Source organism: Maylandia zebra, linkage group LG4, assembly GCF_041146795.1.
Source record: "Maylandia zebra isolate NMK-2024a linkage group LG4, Mzebra_GT3a, whole genome shotgun sequence".
In the NCBI taxonomy this organism is placed as follows: Eukaryota; Metazoa; Chordata; class Actinopteri; order Cichliformes; family Cichlidae; genus Maylandia; species Maylandia zebra.
The window spans coordinates 14,638,216-14,655,237 of NC_135170.1; the positions used below are offsets into that span (position 1 = coordinate 14,638,216).

Here is a 17,022-nt window from a genome sequence, read left to right on the forward strand (position 1 = left end):
TTTAAAATATCAGATATCGAACAAAAAACAGACATAATAAATGTGCGCGTGTAAAGCTAAAAAAATAAAAAAGAAAAAAGAAAAAAGAAATTAATCATAATAACAATAATAATAATAATAATAATAATAATAATAATAATAATAATAATAATAATAAGTAAAGCTTTTATAAACCCTGGAATAATTGTCTGTATATTTTGTGATAGTGTCAGGGATTTTCTTTTTTTTTTTGCTGTTATTCTTCTTTTTTTAATGATATGGACTAATCTTGTCTGACATTTTTAAAAATAGGGAGCCACATATTGGTTCTTTGTCAAAAAAAAAAAACAACTTACAAAATGTATTATTATTTTATCATAGATATACATATCCATATGTAAGTTTTGTTGTGTTTTTTGTTTAATGAACCCTGAGACAAACAGTAAGACGGCTCCTCTGTGAAACAGCTCCACGCCGTGGAGGATTGTGATAAAGACTCTGGAGTATCTCCAATGAGACTAAAGACACTGAGAGGGTTGAGCTGGGTTTAACTGAAGTGGTCGCATGAAAAGCTACCTGCGCTGTGCAGCACTGATGGGCAAAGTTAAAAACAAGAGTTTTTTTAAGCAGCTGGAACCTTTAGAGAGAGGAAGAGCACTTTGGTGTGATTGTGGACACTCGAGGGTTTTTTCAGAGGATATGTTATTCAGGCAGGTGGGACGGATGCAGAAGAAACAGGAGGATGAAAAAGACTGTCGCTCTTACTAACTGAAGTGTAATCTGCCTGAAACCCTGGAGACATTACTGCTACCTGGATCTAGCAATCAAGCAGTCAAAGCTACCAGAGGAGGCAGAGAAAAAGGGAAAAACACAGCTTAATCCAGAGAAACTGAGAATAAAAGTTTGTCTTTGTCCATTTTTATTGTCTAATTTGTGTAGACTTTATAACTTCATTTTAACAGGAGCTCTTATTGTACACCTAAAGAGCTGAAAGCAACATCTTCTATACTTGTTTTTGTTTCATATGCACAATCAACGTCTTGTTTTATGAATGTGAAAGTTCATTTTTACTTTCCAGTTAAATCAAAGTCATTGGCAGTTTCTCAATGCCCATGTGCTCGTGGTGAGAAATGTTTAAACAGTTTTAAAAAAGCGCAGATAAAGCGACAAATTAGAAATAAACACAAGGTTTGCACTGTGCGCATGCGCAACACGGAGCCCTTGACCCGCTTTTCTTCTTCTTCGCCTCGCACGCTGGCAGCTTTCAGTAACTGCTTTCCGTCATGGCGGCTCGTGTCCTGCAGCAGTGTGTCCGCTCCTTTGCTCAGCCCTCGTTGAGGCTTTGCTCCAGTAACCTCGCATTAAGAGTCACTGCCGTCCAGGCGGTGGCCGTCCACCGACCTCTCTCCTTCGCAGCAGACAGCCGGAGGACGCGGTGGCTCGTCCAGAGCCGGGTGAGTCTCCGGTAACATTGAACCATCGCGGCCTAGCCGCTGTGACCTACCGATGTCTTTCAGACCTGCGGAGCCAGCCTAGCCCGCTGAGAGTTCACGGTGTCACACGAGAAGCTTACTTCGCTTTGAACGACTCTGTGTTGTTGTGGCAGAGAAACACGAAACACGGAGGCGTTTGATTTTAAAAACGGGACAGCCATGTTTGCCCTGTTGGTTAGCTAGCTAGTTAGCAAAGTCGGTGATTTCATTGACAGACTTCATTCTTTATCTTGGCATTGCACGGCTGATTCTGGCTAAACATCGGGTACTAATGTGCAGAAAGGTAAAAGACTGTTGTAGTGCGGATGTTATTGTGTATTACGATAAGTGTGTTTGTATAACACAGAAAAAATGTTACAGGTGTTTTAGCGAGCTGTGTGCAGAGTTGTAAGTGAACACTAATGCGCTGATAAATGCGTTTAATTGCAAATTTAGTCAAATGAAACCATAACGCAGTAATTACAGACGAGATAATAAAATCAGCCACACATTAAAAGCTTCAGGACCAGCACAGATTTCTTCTTGGTCAAAGTTCCGTAAGATTTAAGTTTTATTTTGAAACTTGGATAAACCTTTTCCAGCCTTTACATCTGTACTGTTGCAGTGTACTGGAAGATATTGCATCTTTTCACACTGTATGTAATACACACTCACTTAAGGCAAGCTAATGTACAGGCTGCATGATCACAACCCCCCACTCCCTTCTGCACTAAAACTCTTCCTTCTTCTTCTTCCTTAGATCCCCTCGGTGGGTGTGCTGTGCCGACAGTACGGAGACCTGCCCCCCCTCACTCTAGAAACCATCAAAGAACGAGTCATGTATGTACTCAAGCTCTACGACAAGATCAACCCAGAGAAGGTGAGAACAACAAGAGACCTTCAGTGAATTCTAGCTGAAACATGTATGAATAGAATACATTCGCAGGCATCTGTGAGGTGAAATTAGGCAATCGTGACTCATCCCTGTCCAGACTGGCTCATGGAAATTGTTTTTGAAAAGTTTACTGATTTTAATGTATTGAATTTAATAACAATTAGATTTTTAACTTGGAAAAACAATCTAAAATTAATACTATCATTCCTCATGTAGATTTGGTTTTGTTTTTATTTTAAAGCACCCTGAAATGCCTGTAGTGTTTGTAAGTTTCTGTATAAGTAAGCTTGAATTTCTAACCCTCGGGTTGGTTTCTGTTCCACAGCTGCAGACGAGCTCTCACTTCATGAAAGATTTGGGTTTGGACAGCTTGGACCAGGTGGAGATCATCATGGCCATGGAAGATGAGTTTGGTGAGAGCAAACCTCTTTATACTGCATAGAAAACTATTCCAAACTGTGGCTTTAGGCATTAAGTCAGCAAAAGAGATGTTTCTGACTCCTACGATGCCTAAAGTGCAGATTGTGACTGCTGTTGTACAGCCACAGTGGGAGTATGTGGATATGAAACATCAGTCTTGCAGTCTTCCTGCCTGTTGAGCGTCTGCAGTGTCAAAGTGCTGTCAAGTTTGTCTTCAGAGGGTAAATGCGACACTCTGTGTGGACGTCCCACATAAAGCAGGATATGCTCCGATTATATCCTGTGGTAGAAACACTGTAGTACACCTCATTCTACAGTATTTATTGGATTTATCTTGAAAATTGATTGAGAAGGTTAATGAAGGTTGCAGTTTGTTGCTTTTTACTTTTTGACTTGTAATAATTCAGCTGATTTATATAATCTGTTTGGGAGGTAAATTTTAAACAGGGGTGGCTGTGGATCAGGAGATGGAGCAGGCATTCTGCTAATTAGTAGGTTGGTGGTTTGATCCGAAGCATCTTTGGGCACGATACTGAACCCGAAACTTCAGTGTGTTTGTTGGAGTGTGAATGAGGCGTGCTGTTAGTGCTTTGAGAGAGAAGAATTAAATCAGAATCAGAGGACTTTTTCTTATTTTGATCAGTGAAGATAATAGACTAACAGCTTTTAATATGTGTGACCTACAGTTGAGGACGTAGTACCAGCGAGATGTTTGTGACCATCTGTGCAGAAAGCTGCTTATTCGTCCAGCATTATCGATGCATGTCACATGGCTTCTTTAGCACACGCCGTAACCAGTAACTTGTTTGTGCCGCAGGCTTTGAGATCCCAGATGCAGAAGCAGAGAAGTTGATGACTCCTGAGGAGATCGTACAGTACATCGCAGACAAGAAAGACGTTTATGAGTAATATGCTCTGTAGCACACCAGAGGCAAGTCACCATCAGGCCCCGTTTTCTGTCTTTGGTCACACGTTGTGTCGGTGCTCAATTTATATTCCTTTGTGCCCAGATAGGGTCACCTCCACCCACCCAACAGGAAGTTCTCGTGAAGCAGATGAGCACCAAACAGTTTCCTACTTCAACTCTTGTGTCCATTATGGCGACGTTGGCTTCAGCTGTCTCGTGTTTGACTGTATTTAAATGAACATGTTCAGGAGAGCTTGGAGATAAAAAAAATATTAAACAAGATTATATCACTGGTTTGCTTTGTTCTCATTTCAGCTCCGCCCTGTGGTCCCATGTACAATTTGTCATTAATAGATCAATAAAGACACATTGTACACTTTCGTGTCTGCTGTTACTCCGCTTTGGGTCCAGTAAAAAGGACCCAGATTCAGCTGCACTTCTTTTAGTTTGTTTCCACTGGCTGGGATTTGCTATAACTATCCATCTATTTTCATTTCTCATCTACTTTGGGTTGGAGGTAGACCGAAGCTTGATGCTGGGAGGTTCACACACCACCTGCATCCACTACTGACCTGTCAAAGGAAAAAAGCTCCCAAAAATACAGCTTAAGCATATAAGCCTGTGGTTTCTAGACTGTATATAAAGCTAAACTAGCTCCACATCATTAATCAGTAAATACTTTAAACATACAAAGAGCTTTCATCTGCAGAACCAGAAGATTAACTTCAGCTCCATCCACCAGCAGCTCAGATAAATCTGTTTTCTCCAGGCCAGGGGTCTCCAACTCCAGTCCTCGAGAGCTACTGTCTGCACACCTGAATAAAATAACTGGCTTGTTATCAAACCCGATGACATGCTGAAAATGTTAATCAACCATTTGATTCAGCTGCATTGGAGTACGGATGCATTTAAAAACTGCAGGACAGTAGCTCTCGAGGACTGGAGTTGGAGACCCCTGTTCTATGCAATAACCCTGTTAGTGCACTGATTTAAAGGTAAGCTTCATGTTCCCTCACTCTTTACCTCGTAAGATGAGGACAAAACTACAATAAAGACAGTTCTTGAGTTTTAATCTTGTGTCCACACATGAAGAATGAGGTGCCATTGTTGCAGGATGTTCACACAGCTGGGACTGAAGTGTTTTTATTTCAGTACCCGACCTAAATGCACCTTTACAAAAAAAATAAAATGTAACCCTTTAAAACCTGGCCAATTATATAATTGCGAGAAAATTCTATTGTGTGCTTTGTGAACCTCCCGATGAAAAATTAATAAAATATGAAGTAAAAAAAATATGCAATTTTATCATATTTGTTACATCAGGTATGTTTTTGTGGTGCAACTTTTTTTTTTTTAAAGGGAAAAAAATAAATGTAGAAGTCTCAAAAACTTGCGTATAAAATATGATACTTTGGTTTAAAGGGTCAAAAATAAACTCACAACTAACACATTTACACAATAATAAAATTAGCAAACCCAGCGTGGGAGTTTACCGAAACTGAGTTCTTTCAATTTAAGACAGATTTCTATAAACCAGACCAAATTAAAAGCTTTTCTTTGAGTAACCAAAGCATTCAGAGGGCTTTAAAATCCTGATGTCACAGGAAACATCACCTTGTCTTGAGAGATTGTCCAAGCAAACAAAAGCAGCAGCTACTTTCAGCTGCTCCCTCATTTACAGCAGCATGCCTGCGTCTTCTGAAGCCAGAGATGCTGTTGGGAGCACGAAGCAGAAGTTTTCAGTCACACGGAGAGAAATAAAGACTCTGGGAGGCGGCCGCTGTGTATTAGTCTTTTATTGAGGGTTGTACCCAAGTTATACAGCTTTGTATGCTGGCTGCAGAAGCCAGCGGGTTACAAACAGTAATTCAGTATACGAGTACAGCCAACAGAAGACCTACTACTCACTACTCTACACCTTAGTACAGATTCTCTTAAGAGCAGTAAAATCCAGAAAGAAATAAAGAGGAAAAAAATACAGAACAAACCAAGCAACAAAAGGAAGGAGAATAAAAGGATTAAAATGAAACCAAACAAGTAGACAGCATCAGAGGAGACATTCATTATTAGAGCACACTGGAGTTGGTTTTTTATACCATTAATATCAGGCGACTTCGTTTATTTTGTCAATTTTTATACCCATACAAATAAAGATTGTCCTTCAAAAAGTGCAGATTCCACCGAAGTTTAAAGATAAAATCCTTTGATGACCCGAGGAAGACATTTGAAAATAAAAAGGTACTTCCTGTTTTTGTTTGCAAGAGAGGAAGACGCCCCCCTCGTTGATTATAGACACTGTACGATTATATTCTCATATATATATTTTATATATAGTTTCAACAGTCTCCCAAAGCGATGTGCATAATAGGTTTACAGGTGATCCAACTACACACTGGATTGATAGAATCTCTATAAAAAGAAAAAAAAGCACTGTAGTCGTGTAAAATTTGCAGTTTCACCGGCCTCGCTCGAGCTGCGAGAAAAATCGACAAAAATGGACTTTTGCAAATCTTAACCTGTCCTCCTCCTGCTACAACTGGCCCGCCGTTTGCTAGGTAATAAAGGTTTTTCAGTTTGTATTGTTATTATTAGTAGCTGTACTAGCTGTACAATTTAACGATGGCACGACACGTTTGAGGAATATTAGTGGGAATCCCATTTCAGCGGTTTTTACTCATTTTTTTGGGAATTTTTTTTGTTTTTGTTTTATTTAAAGACAGGGGAAAAAAAGAAGAAGAAAAACCCAAGGTGGACATGTAAGCCTGGGTTCAAACACTCCACTGCATAGTCTCTCTGAGCGACACCCACCCTTTCCCCGATAAACCCACCCTTCCCTCCCCACCCGCCCACATCTTTGTGCTGGTTAGACTAAAGCTTTTCAGGGTTTGTTTATGTGTTCATACTAAATGTAAAACGACAAAAAAAAAAGACAGCAGATTCTCACAGTTTTTGTATTTTTTCTTTTTTCTTTTTTGTTTGTTTTTTTTGTTTGTTTTTTTCTGTTTTTCCTGTCAAAAAAATAAGCCTTAGCGCTTTTTGATCGACTGTAGGAGCCGTCAGGTGTGTTATGATATAATATAGCATTTACTCACAGGATATTTAAGTCAAGAGAAACACAAAAAAGTCACATTATTTTTTTTTCTTAAACATTAAAAAGTAGTAGAGTATCACCAGCCAGCTTCCCTCCTGCCCGCTACTTCCTTTTCCTTTCCTTCCCCTCGTCTGGCCCTGTCGGGAAGCTGCTTGGCAGCCCTGGGGATTGTACATTGCTTGTGGTGGTTTTCACTTTACTAAAAAGGTTTTCCTCACATCATCCTTTTGCAAATGACTTTTTAAATTTTTTATTTTTTATAATCTTCAAGCATTTAATATTGTCCAGCTTTTTAAGTACACGTATGCACACGTACACAACTACAACCAAACAACAACAAAAAAGGATTTATCCCTTTCCTTCCCTCCCTCGATTTGGCATGATGATGTATTCACTCACTCACTCACACACACACACACACACACACAAACAGTCTCACGCAGGCTGACAGTAGATACAAACACGATTATGGAACCAAAACAGTAACGACATTATTGAGAGGCGTTTTCCAGACGTTGCTTGTCCCTTCTCTAACAGCACAGCAATGCTGCCACCTGAGCTGCTGATCTGGGGTCAGCCTTTGTCCCGGTAATAGTTAAAAGAAAAAAGGATACTGAGGATGGACAAAGCTGCTCTCAAATCAGCGCCAGGAACAGCGCTGCCAAAAATCAGAATGAACAAAGTGTAAAGTAATGTCATTGAGCAGTAAGGGAATATAGACAGTTGAGAGCCCACCCTCCCCTCCCCCCCGCCTCAGACCTCCTGTCAGTTATGAGTCTCCTCTCCCTGTAGTTAAGCTTAGGAGTTGGAGAGGAGGAGCTGATCCTGGATAAGCCAGCGAGGAGGCAAAAGTGCAACCCTTTATCCCTGAAAAGCCAGGAAGAAGCAGCCAATCGCGAGTCCCGTCCCCTCCTAGCCTCGTTTCAGTCAAGCGACACCACGGCAACAGTGACTGCTGCTCAATTTCTCAAAAAAAAAAAAAAATTTACAAATTTTTTTTGTTGCCCCTCATGCACGTTTGAGGCTGCGCTGTCTTTTATACTTTTACAAACCGTTTCAGCTACATTCAGGCCCAGCTCAGAGCCGGAGGTGCACCAACCAAGGGAGACCAATAAAGCACCATCTTCTCAAATCACAGTACACACACACACGCGTGCGTGCGCACGCACACACTCTACCCTGTCGAATACTCACAGGCGCACCTTCTCCATCAGAGAGACCTGAAAATCTAAAAATCTGTCTCAGCTTTGCTTTCGGCCTTTTTCCTCTAGAATCCACCCAAGTGCAAAATCCAAGTCTCCTCAGTTCAACGTGTCAGACTAAAACTAACAACAACAACAACAAAAAAAAGCTCAGATGTTCCACTTGATAACAACTGTTCAACACAACAACAAATACAAATAAGAGATATATGTAAGTATGTATTTATATATATTTATAAGCAAAGAGATCTGGAATTAAGTAAACTAATTTTTTTGTATGATTGAATTATTTGGTAGAGAGCGGTTCAATACTGGCACACATCACTGTCAAGTCTGGCTAATACTCAAGGTTCTGCTCACTGCGTTTGCTTTGAAGTTGTTAAATATTCACGGGCTAAGCTTAAAAAAATAAAAACCTAAAGCTTCTAGTACTTCTGAAATAAAAACCTACATGAGAGAGGAGAACTGGGGGGGGGGGCACGCACAAACACGATGAAGAAAAGATAATTAAGGTCCATGGCTTCGCTAATGCTGACTCGTCGTTCATGCACCCCTCTGACACTTCTCTCCCCCCATGACCCTAACAAACAAATTGTGCATCAAAGTAACTAAACAATCACTGGTAGATAAATCTGTTATTCTCTTGTTGTGAAGAAAAACGCCACTGGTGGATTTTACATTCACGCTGTTCTCACACAAAACCTCCACAATTCACATTCACTCACACTCACACACACACGTACGTCAGGAACTTCAGATGAGTACCCCACCTTCCCCCCCTTTGCCCCAAAGGAAAGAAAATAAAAGAGTACAATACAATCATATTCATTTTGTAAACAGGTAGAAGCCACTTGACTTGTTGTTGCATCTTCGGACACAATTAGGATCAAGGCAATGAAATGTGGACGACTTTTTTTACTGTTAAAATATTTTCTTCAACCAAAACGAGAGTTTTGTTTTTTTTTCTGATTTTTGTTTTTCCTCTTCGTTCCATTTTTTTTTTTTCAAAACACCATTTGTGGCAATGAGAGAAATTTAAAAAAAAAAAAAAAAAAAAAAAGGAAAAGCGAGTAATGTTTGTTAAACAGCTAAAACATTGTGACACATGGTCGAAGAGGGAGAAAAAAAATAAACGCCTCTCAGTAGGCCATGTGAATGCGAGAGGCTACAGTATGCATAGATACAGAGTCGCCTTTCTCTTGGTTTATAAGTCTGACGAGACACGACGATTTCCCCGCTCACAGTCACGCGCTCACGCATTAAACGATCCCCACTCTTGATTTTTTTTTTTTTTTTAAACATCGGTGGAGTGGAGGAGGAGGAAGAGTAGGAGGAGAAGGAATGCCGGGAGTGTCCTCGACCTCCCCCTCCCCGCACACCTCACCTCCCTCCCTCAAAAGACAGCATATTGAAAGCAGTGTGTTGAGCTTCTCCAGCTTAAAGCAGTTATTTGGCAGAGAGAGAGAGAACAAAAACGAAAACTTACAGACCTTTACATAGTTTTCAGTGCTAGAAGTTGTATTTTCCTTTCCTACAAGGAGTAGTAGTTTTTTTCTTTAATTCAAACTACAAGGGGGGAAAACTGGCTTGATTTCCTGAGAACCATTGCTGGTTATTTAGCAGACAAAAAGAGGAATAGTTCAAAATAACCAACGCCATGGCCAAAAAACACTGATCCGAATTCCCAGAGTTACAAAGCATCGTCTTCATCCTCAGTAAGAGTTGTTTTTGTTTGTTTTTTTTTTACTTTTTCTGTTTTTAAAAATTTTTATCTTTTTTTTTTTTTTAAAGCGTTTTGAAATTTTTTTTGTGCATTTTTTTTTAAAAATTTTATTCCATCTTCTCTTTAAAATGAAGAATGAACACACTTTCTGCCTCCCAAGTCTTGTAAACAAGAGGTTGCAGTGTGGCACCTCCAAAACATTGAAAGCCTATTCTGAAAGTGCTGTTCCCCCCCTCCCCCCCACTAAAACCTGCCTGCCAGGGGGCTAATGAGAAAGGGGGGGGGAGGGGCTTGCTAGATAGCCCCCGCCTCCCTATATTAGGATGGGCGGGGCTTACTAGTCCCAGCTGCGGCTACAGTCCTTTGCACTGCAGAGCTCAACTTTCTTTAGTTTTAAAACAAAATTGGTGCAATACTTTTAATGTCACTTGAACTATCACCAGATAATCATCCTAAGTCAGGTTTAATTCTTTAACTATCTGTTGATCTTGAACTCCACGACAACGCAGTAAGGTAGGCGTGCCAAGGCAGAGAGGAGCGCACACGTACTCATTCACAGCTCGCGCGCACACACACAGTAATTCTCACAAACACACACAGTAAGGACCTCAATGAGTAAACAGCTACACTGGAAAAAACTGGCTGCTCCCTCTATATTGCAGATTATACTGAGAAAAAAACAACACATTCAGTGCAAAGTTAAAAAAAGCTCATACTCCAACATTGTCAGCAAACAAATGCAAAAAAAAAAAAAAAAAGAAAGTAAAACAAAAAAATAAAATGTTAAAAAGAATTGGAATTCAAATAAACATGACGAAAGAAACAAAAAATACATATAATAATAATGAGCTCGATTGAAGCTTTTTTTCGGTCTGAAAGAGCACTACCTGGAGGCAAATATCCATCCGTTCACATTATAGAATTGGCCTGCATGATTCAAGTATTCCGACTGATATGTTTTTGGGCTAAAACAAAGTGGACATATGTGCAGAGAGAGAAACGTAACTTGTTTTCCACAGGGGAGACCCCGTTTTGTTGAATATCTTGTAAATGAGAAGGAGTCCAACTAGTGCCATTGCATTTATAGAACTACATTTGTGTCTCTATTCTGCTGATTATTGATAATTCTCTACTGACCCTTCCCCGAGCCCGTTTCACTGGCGGGCAGCTCACATGGAGTCCCCGCCCCCTGTCAGGTGATCCACTGGGAGGAAGGAGGTGATTGGAGAAGGGCTGCTGATCCTCCCTGCCTCGGTGCCACTGGGAGTCCCCCACAGGCTACTGGAATAGTTGGGCCCACCCCAGAGGGAGGAGCTGTGAAGGTCGCTGCTGTTCCACTGGTTGGGTTCAGAAGCGCGGCTTGGAAAGGGGTGAGACTGATCCATTCTGCTCTGAGAGGAGCCGAGGGTCTGCCAGCCAGAGGAGGGAGTGGCCATTGACTGCCCTTGTGCAAAGAAACGGCTGATTTCCTCCTCGCTGGCAAACTCAGCCAGAATAGTAGTGTTCCCCAAAACACACCTGTAGAAACAGAGCAGGTTAGACAAGAGTGAGACTTTTTGTCTGTACACAACATCATATGGCTGTTTTTCCATCCATTTAAACAGCCAACTGTCCACTACTGCAATTCCCCACTTCATTTTGGGAGTTTTTTTTTTTTTTTTTGGGGGGGGGGGGGGGGGGGGTGTTATATGCCTGGAAGAATGCATGTGTTATCTGTAAAGGGGACATCTGACTGAGTGTCAAACAAATCTGTGATTAATCTGTCTATGACAAGTTAATTTGGCATCAACAGCCTGTTTTTATTCAAGGTCATCTGCTCTAAGAGAAGCTGAATAAATAAAAGTAAGAAGTGCCCATATTTGCGTGTGATGGTCTTACATGTGCAGGCTCTTCTGGGCCTTAGCGGCCTCATCCTTGGAGCTGTAGCATACCACAGCGTTACCATGTGGCAGGTTGAGGTGGAATGTGATCAGAGGGCCGTGCTGCATACACAGAGTCCTCAATGTAGAGCCGTCAATCTGGAAGAAGGGGAAAGAAAAGTTGAGTTAAACACGGGAAGTGATAAGAGGTGAAAAATATGTGAAAAAACATGGAAGTAATGATTGTGATAACGTTAACAGAATGAAAGTACAACTACCTGAGGTGTGAGATTTTTCAGAACGAGCCACTGGGTTCTCCCTGAGCTGCTGCTGTCACCCCAACTGGAACCTGTCAATACATACACCATAGAGTCAATCATCAGCTGGGATAGGATGCTAAAGCTGGTTTTGTGGTCAAGTTGAGGCTGCACAGGAGAGGAGCCGTGCATTTTAAAATTTATCGCAAGCTTCTCTATACAGTCTTGAAATCTTTTGAAAACAAAACAAACAAAAAAAAACAACAACCCCAAAGTCTGTTCTGCTCATTTTGCAGCATGGAATTAAGGTTAAAGGGTGTGCTTCTCTTACCAGGTGTGTATCTGGACTCAGCGGTGCTCCAGCCCCCCAGCCTCAGGGCAGAGCCATCCCAGCCAGAGGAGGCAGGGCTGGGCTTCTGGCTGGTGAGGCCAGGCGGTGGTCTGGAGGGGGCCGCCACAGACAGCGCCTTGGGAGGCAGGGGGACCTTCCAAAGCTCATGAGCTAGGGAGGAGTTTGACACACTGCTGCCGGGAGACCACTTTGACTCACTGGGTCTGGCTGCAAGGCGAGAGCAGAAAAACAAAACCCGTTTAACAAAGATTTTCAAGTTTACAATAAATAAATAAATAAATAAGGTAAAGAAAACATTTAAACTTCACTAAAGCAGAGCCAAACTACACACCTGAAGTGCTTTGTGCTGTACTGGTGAGGGAACCGCTGTGGCTGGAGGCACGAATGGATGACCAGGCACTGTTAGAAGGCATCGTGGTGTTCAGTGATGAGGATGGCCCTGGAAACATCAGCAGGAGGGGTCAGTGTGGGTCTGTGCTACCATTACAGTTATTGGGAGGGATCTGGCATGTGCGTGGCCTACCGTTGTTCCTGTCCCTGAGGTGGTCTGTGTCGCGGACGGTGTTGATGGAGAGGTTGTTGATGACACTGCCGGGGGTCACATATGGGTCAGTCTCAGGGTCAATGTTGGGGTAACCTTTCCAAGGCTCCCCGGGCCGGAACTCTGAGAACAAAAAACACAGGCAGACATCAGCAGGGTTCAACGCAAACACTTCGGGGATTCTGGTGGATTTAAAGGCGTCTGTACCTGGGGGCCAGGTGACAGTGTTTCCATGGGGCGGGGGGGAGTTGGCACGAGGTGGCCAGCCATCGCCCACCGAGCCCATTGATTGGCCGGGAGGACTCAGGGGAGAGGGGCCAGGAGAAATTAAGTCATAGAAGGAGGAGTCCTCCAGACGCAGCCCAGACGACATAGCACCTGTGGGACAAACACAAACATATAAACCATTAAAGCCAGAGTTTAAAGTATGCAGTGAGAAAAAGTGTGGGGATGCTTTAGTCACTTTAAAGACCAATATTTTTTCACTGTTTACATAGTAAACACCTCATGGATACCTCCCCCAGAAAGCCAAACAATACCACAGCATGCAGTGTGACAAACTAAATGCTTTGTCTGTACCAGGTTTGCTGGTCTGCTCCGGAGGGTCGGTAGCCCAAAGTTTCTTCAGTCTGGACTGGGGTGGCTCTTTATAGCTCACTCCACCACCACTACCACCACCAACACCCATGTCCAGGGGTACATTCAGGTTAGAATTCAAGTCTGAGAAACAGGACAGAAGAGTACATGTCAACAGATAATCAAGAACTCTCTGCATATTTTAAAAGGTAAAACTAAAATGTAATCCCCAAGATCTATCCTGCTCATGATCATCTTCTTACAAATCTGAGGTCTTAAGTGTCAAATAAAAAGTATCACCTCACTTCTCCACCCAGTCAAACTAGTTTATGATTAGGGTGCCTAATCTGTAATAACAGCAGTAGCAGTTGACTTACTTAAAGGGAAGTTGCTGAAGGATCCAAGAGTGGCAGCATCCTTCAGCATCTCAGGGGTGCTGTGGGACATGTAGTTATCCAGGTACGGCTTGAGGGGCGCGGCCGGCTTCAGCAGCGAGGGGTCCATGTGTCGTGGTGGCTGCATCGGTGATGGAGAGGAACCAATTGGACGTGTCTAAGGACACAAGGTGCACGGTTAGAGAAAGCAACCAAGGAGCTAAGACCACTGGGACAACGAGTGCAATTTAGTAGCACCCAGACACACACCTGTTCAGTCTGACGTCCCATAGGCATGGGTCTCTGGCTTTGAACCTTCTGCTGTTGCTGCTGGAGGAGAAGACGCTGCAGAGAAATAGAATAATGTAAACCCATCGTGTTGTTAATGTTACAGTTAGGAATTATGGCTCCATTTCTGTCATGTTGTTTTCATGTAAAAACTAGAAATAAAAATCTAAAGCTATACACTTCTTTTCCGCCGGTATTCACCTGTAATTGGTTGATCTGGTTGATCTGGTTTAGCTGTGACAGCTGGTTGAGAACAGCCATCTGCTGAGGGCCAAACAGAGGGTTCAGACCGCCATTGCCTCCCGGGTACTTCAACAGGGATGAAGGAACCTGAACAACAACAACAATTTGGGACTGAGTGTTAGAAAACAATCAGGAGTAACAGAGACAAGAACTCACTCTGAGTGTGACCTTTTGTGCGTTTTATTTTTATGTGGGGTACCTGAGCGGGCAGGATGGGTGGAGGCACTTGATTACGAAGACTGGGTTGAGGAGGGGGCTGGGACTGGGGGCCACCTCGGCCCTGTGCTACGGTGTTGCCGCCCAACATTGGGTTTACATTCTAATCGGGGGGGGGGGGGGGGAAGACAAAACAACAAAGAAGAAAAATGTAAAACAGTGTAGAAACAACCCTGACAAACAATGAGAATGAACCACACAAGGTTAGACGCTTGTGTGCAGTCAAAACTTGCCATAAGAAAGAAAACAAACAAAAAACCTCCCCCACCATTTGAATATCCCATGACGTCCACTAGAGGGCACACCATTACAAAAAGAGAGCTATTTTTATGGATGAGGCTCAGAGCCAACATCAGTTTCTCTGGAGCAGAGTTAAAGTGGGAATTCTCCACCACTATTACCACGGTTGTTGAATTATTCCAGGCATAAATAGAGCCCATGCTGTGGATAAACATAATTTCTAAACAGGCTAATATCGTTAAAGTTACTAATAAAGCAGCCTGCTGTCGGCATTTTCTTAACCATAACTGCCTGAAAAAGTTTGATCACCCCCCAATCATCTCTCTCTCTCTGATGTCTTAGGTTAGGACTTCATCACACAGCTGTCCCACACCATAAGCAGTACTGCGGGAGAACAGAGCATCATTAACCCCCCAGCAGTGCTCTGTGTACACTTTTCTGGTGGAAACACAGCTTTGTATTCTTTGCTGCTCAAAGGGAAGACTGCCACCGGTAGTCTTGCCCCTACCTAAAAATAATGGCAAAGCTTTGGTATTACCCATGTGAGCAGGGGAAAAATCACTGATTTAATTCTTTCTTCGCATCAAGTGAAAAATCTTCATATCAAACAGGGAATTTCTAACGTCTCAAGACAACTCTCTCTTCATTCTTCTCCACTCACCTGCCCAGCAGCCCCAGAACTAGAGTGGGAAGCAGACGGCCCAGAATTGAGACAAGAGACAGACTGAGCAGAATTGGAGGGGGAAAGGCTCATGCTTTGATTGGAGGAGAGTTCATCAGAAGCTGGGATATCGTAAGCAGAGGGTGAAAGCTGCAGAAGCAAGGCCAGGTGCACAGCAGATGGACGGTAAGCACACAGGGACAGGAAGCACACCAGCAGCAAAAGAAGCACAGAGAGGGAAGAAAAAGAAGAAAGTTAATTTTTTTTTTTCAAAACCAAAGACAAGTTGAAGGTCGAGGAAAGAATCAAATGTGTGGAAATGAAGGAAATAATTGCAGGGAGTGGACAGTGTGGGGAGCAAAAGAGGTACGAGAAGAATGAGAAGCTAAAAATAAGGACGTGATGGTAGAAACGAGATAGCAGGATGAAATAAGAGTTAATAAGAAGGAGCACACTGTGCTAAAGGAAACGCAGCAAGCCAAACTGAGCCGGAACAGTTTGTACTGACATGTGCTTGCTTCTAGTGATAATGATACAACATGATGAGGAAAGAGTGAAATAAAACACTAGTTTTAGACCAGCAAGCTGCACTGCATTAAAACCCCCACTGTGAGGCACTGTACAGCCAGAGGCACACTTCATTCTACACCTACCCCACCATAACAGCAGACTAAGACATTGCCCTTTATGAGAACCAGTTATTTACCTCAAGCCTGCATATACAGCACAGCTCCGGAAAGAATACACCTTGTACATGTAACTCCGCTCATGCTTCTCCATACCTTGTCATAGTAAGAACTGCGATCCATGGTGGAGTCCTTGTGGAGGTGGTGCCGAGACCCAGAATTCTTCCCCATAACTCCATTGAAGTCCCCAATACTGCCCATGTCCATACGCTTGTCCTGCACCATCCCTGCTCCAGTCTTAATGGAGTCATCAGGGGAGTCCCTCTGCAAGAACGAAGCCAAGAAAATGTGATTACGGAGACGGAACAGCATAAATCTTGCATTCTTTGAATCAGGGCTTATTACATTTGAAAAACCAAACACTTCAGCATGCTTTAACGTAGACATGAGTCATCTGTAGGGCTGTTCGATGTAACGATATATATCGGATGACGATATAAAAGCGTCTATTGTTTCATTTTACGCTATCGTTTGTTTCGTGGTGTCGCAAAATAAACTGTTTACGGCAATATTTTTTCATCGTTTTGATGGTCACTGTAGTGGCTATATTCATTTAAGTTCTTTCTTTCTCTGTATTTTATATAACCACACTACGGACGGACAAGCGCCTGTTTTTATGCATTGTGGTTAGCAACAACAACGGTAACAGCATCGCGTGTCCGCTTGTTTATGTTCCACATAAATCTTTCACAATAAAGCTCAAGATCCTGTTGAGACTTTTCAAAATAAACTGAATCATGTGAAAGAGCAGATTATTTATGGATGAGAATTAAAAAAGAGCCGCCAGGTGCTAAAAAATAAACCTTAAACTCAAACGTTAGAACAGGCTGTGTAATAAATAATCACAAAGAAAACAGCGGCCTTTACAACTTATGTCTAAAAATGTATCATTTCATGCATCGGTTAAAACACTCGACTCCAGCTACATGACGCCCAGCTGGAAACACTTCCCACAAGTCGAGCTGCCCGAGATTCACAGAATTTACAGAAAATGTTACATTTTTGTGATTTATATCGTTATCGGGACGATAGAATTGTTA

The 17,022-nt window shown here is 42.4% G+C and overlaps 2 protein-coding genes across 6 annotated transcripts in view; one reads left to right on the forward strand and one right to left on the reverse strand.

Annotated features, from left to right (window-relative positions):
• Nucleotides 1-1,200: 1,200 nt before the first annotated feature.
• On the forward strand, nt 1,201-4,049 carry ndufab1b (NADH:ubiquinone oxidoreductase subunit AB1b). 2 transcript variants are annotated; one of them, XM_004560723.6, is made up of 5 exons: nt 1,201-1,433; nt 2,212-2,331; nt 2,672-2,759; nt 3,584-3,697; nt 3,781-4,049. In XM_004560723.6, the coding sequence occupies exons 1-4, from the start codon at nt 1,263-1,265 to the stop codon at nt 3,673-3,675; spliced, it is 471 nt and encodes a 156-aa protein (XP_004560780.2). In that variant the 5' UTR covers nt 1,201-1,262; the 3' UTR covers nt 3,676-3,697; nt 3,781-4,049. The 2 variants fall into 2 exon arrangements, with proteins under 2 accessions (XP_004560780.2, XP_076739139.1); XM_076883024.1 differs by having other exon boundaries at nt 1,202-1,433; nt 3,584-3,701.
• Nucleotides 4,050-5,454: 1,405 nt separating this feature from the next.
• LOC101485299 (trinucleotide repeat containing adaptor 6A) overlaps nt 5,455-17,022 on the reverse strand; it is a 39,606-nt gene continuing 28,038 nt past the window's right edge. For 3 of the 4 annotated variants that reach the window (XM_076883028.1, XM_076883026.1, XM_076883025.1), the window contains 14 exons: nt 16,079-16,246; nt 15,297-15,446; nt 14,379-14,498; nt 14,138-14,266; nt 13,919-13,993; nt 13,652-13,826; nt 13,278-13,418; nt 12,906-13,076; nt 12,681-12,821; nt 12,489-12,596; nt 12,137-12,364; nt 11,827-11,897; nt 11,568-11,707; nt 5,455-11,207 (listed from right to left, as the gene is read on the reverse strand). In XM_076883028.1, the coding sequence (XP_076739143.1) occupies nt 10,859-11,207; nt 11,568-11,707; nt 11,827-11,897; nt 12,137-12,364; nt 12,489-12,596; nt 12,681-12,821; nt 12,906-13,076; nt 13,278-13,418; nt 13,652-13,826; nt 13,919-13,993; nt 14,138-14,266; nt 14,379-14,498; nt 15,297-15,446; nt 16,079-16,246 (2,166 nt within the window). In that variant the 3' untranslated portion in view covers nt 5,455-10,858. The remainder of the gene's footprint in view (nt 11,208-11,567; nt 11,708-11,826; nt 11,898-12,136; nt 12,365-12,488; nt 12,597-12,680; nt 12,822-12,905; nt 13,077-13,277; nt 13,419-13,651; nt 13,827-13,918; nt 13,994-14,137; nt 14,267-14,378; nt 14,499-15,296; nt 15,447-16,078; nt 16,247-17,022) is intronic. The other variant, XM_076883027.1, reaches the window with a different exon arrangement.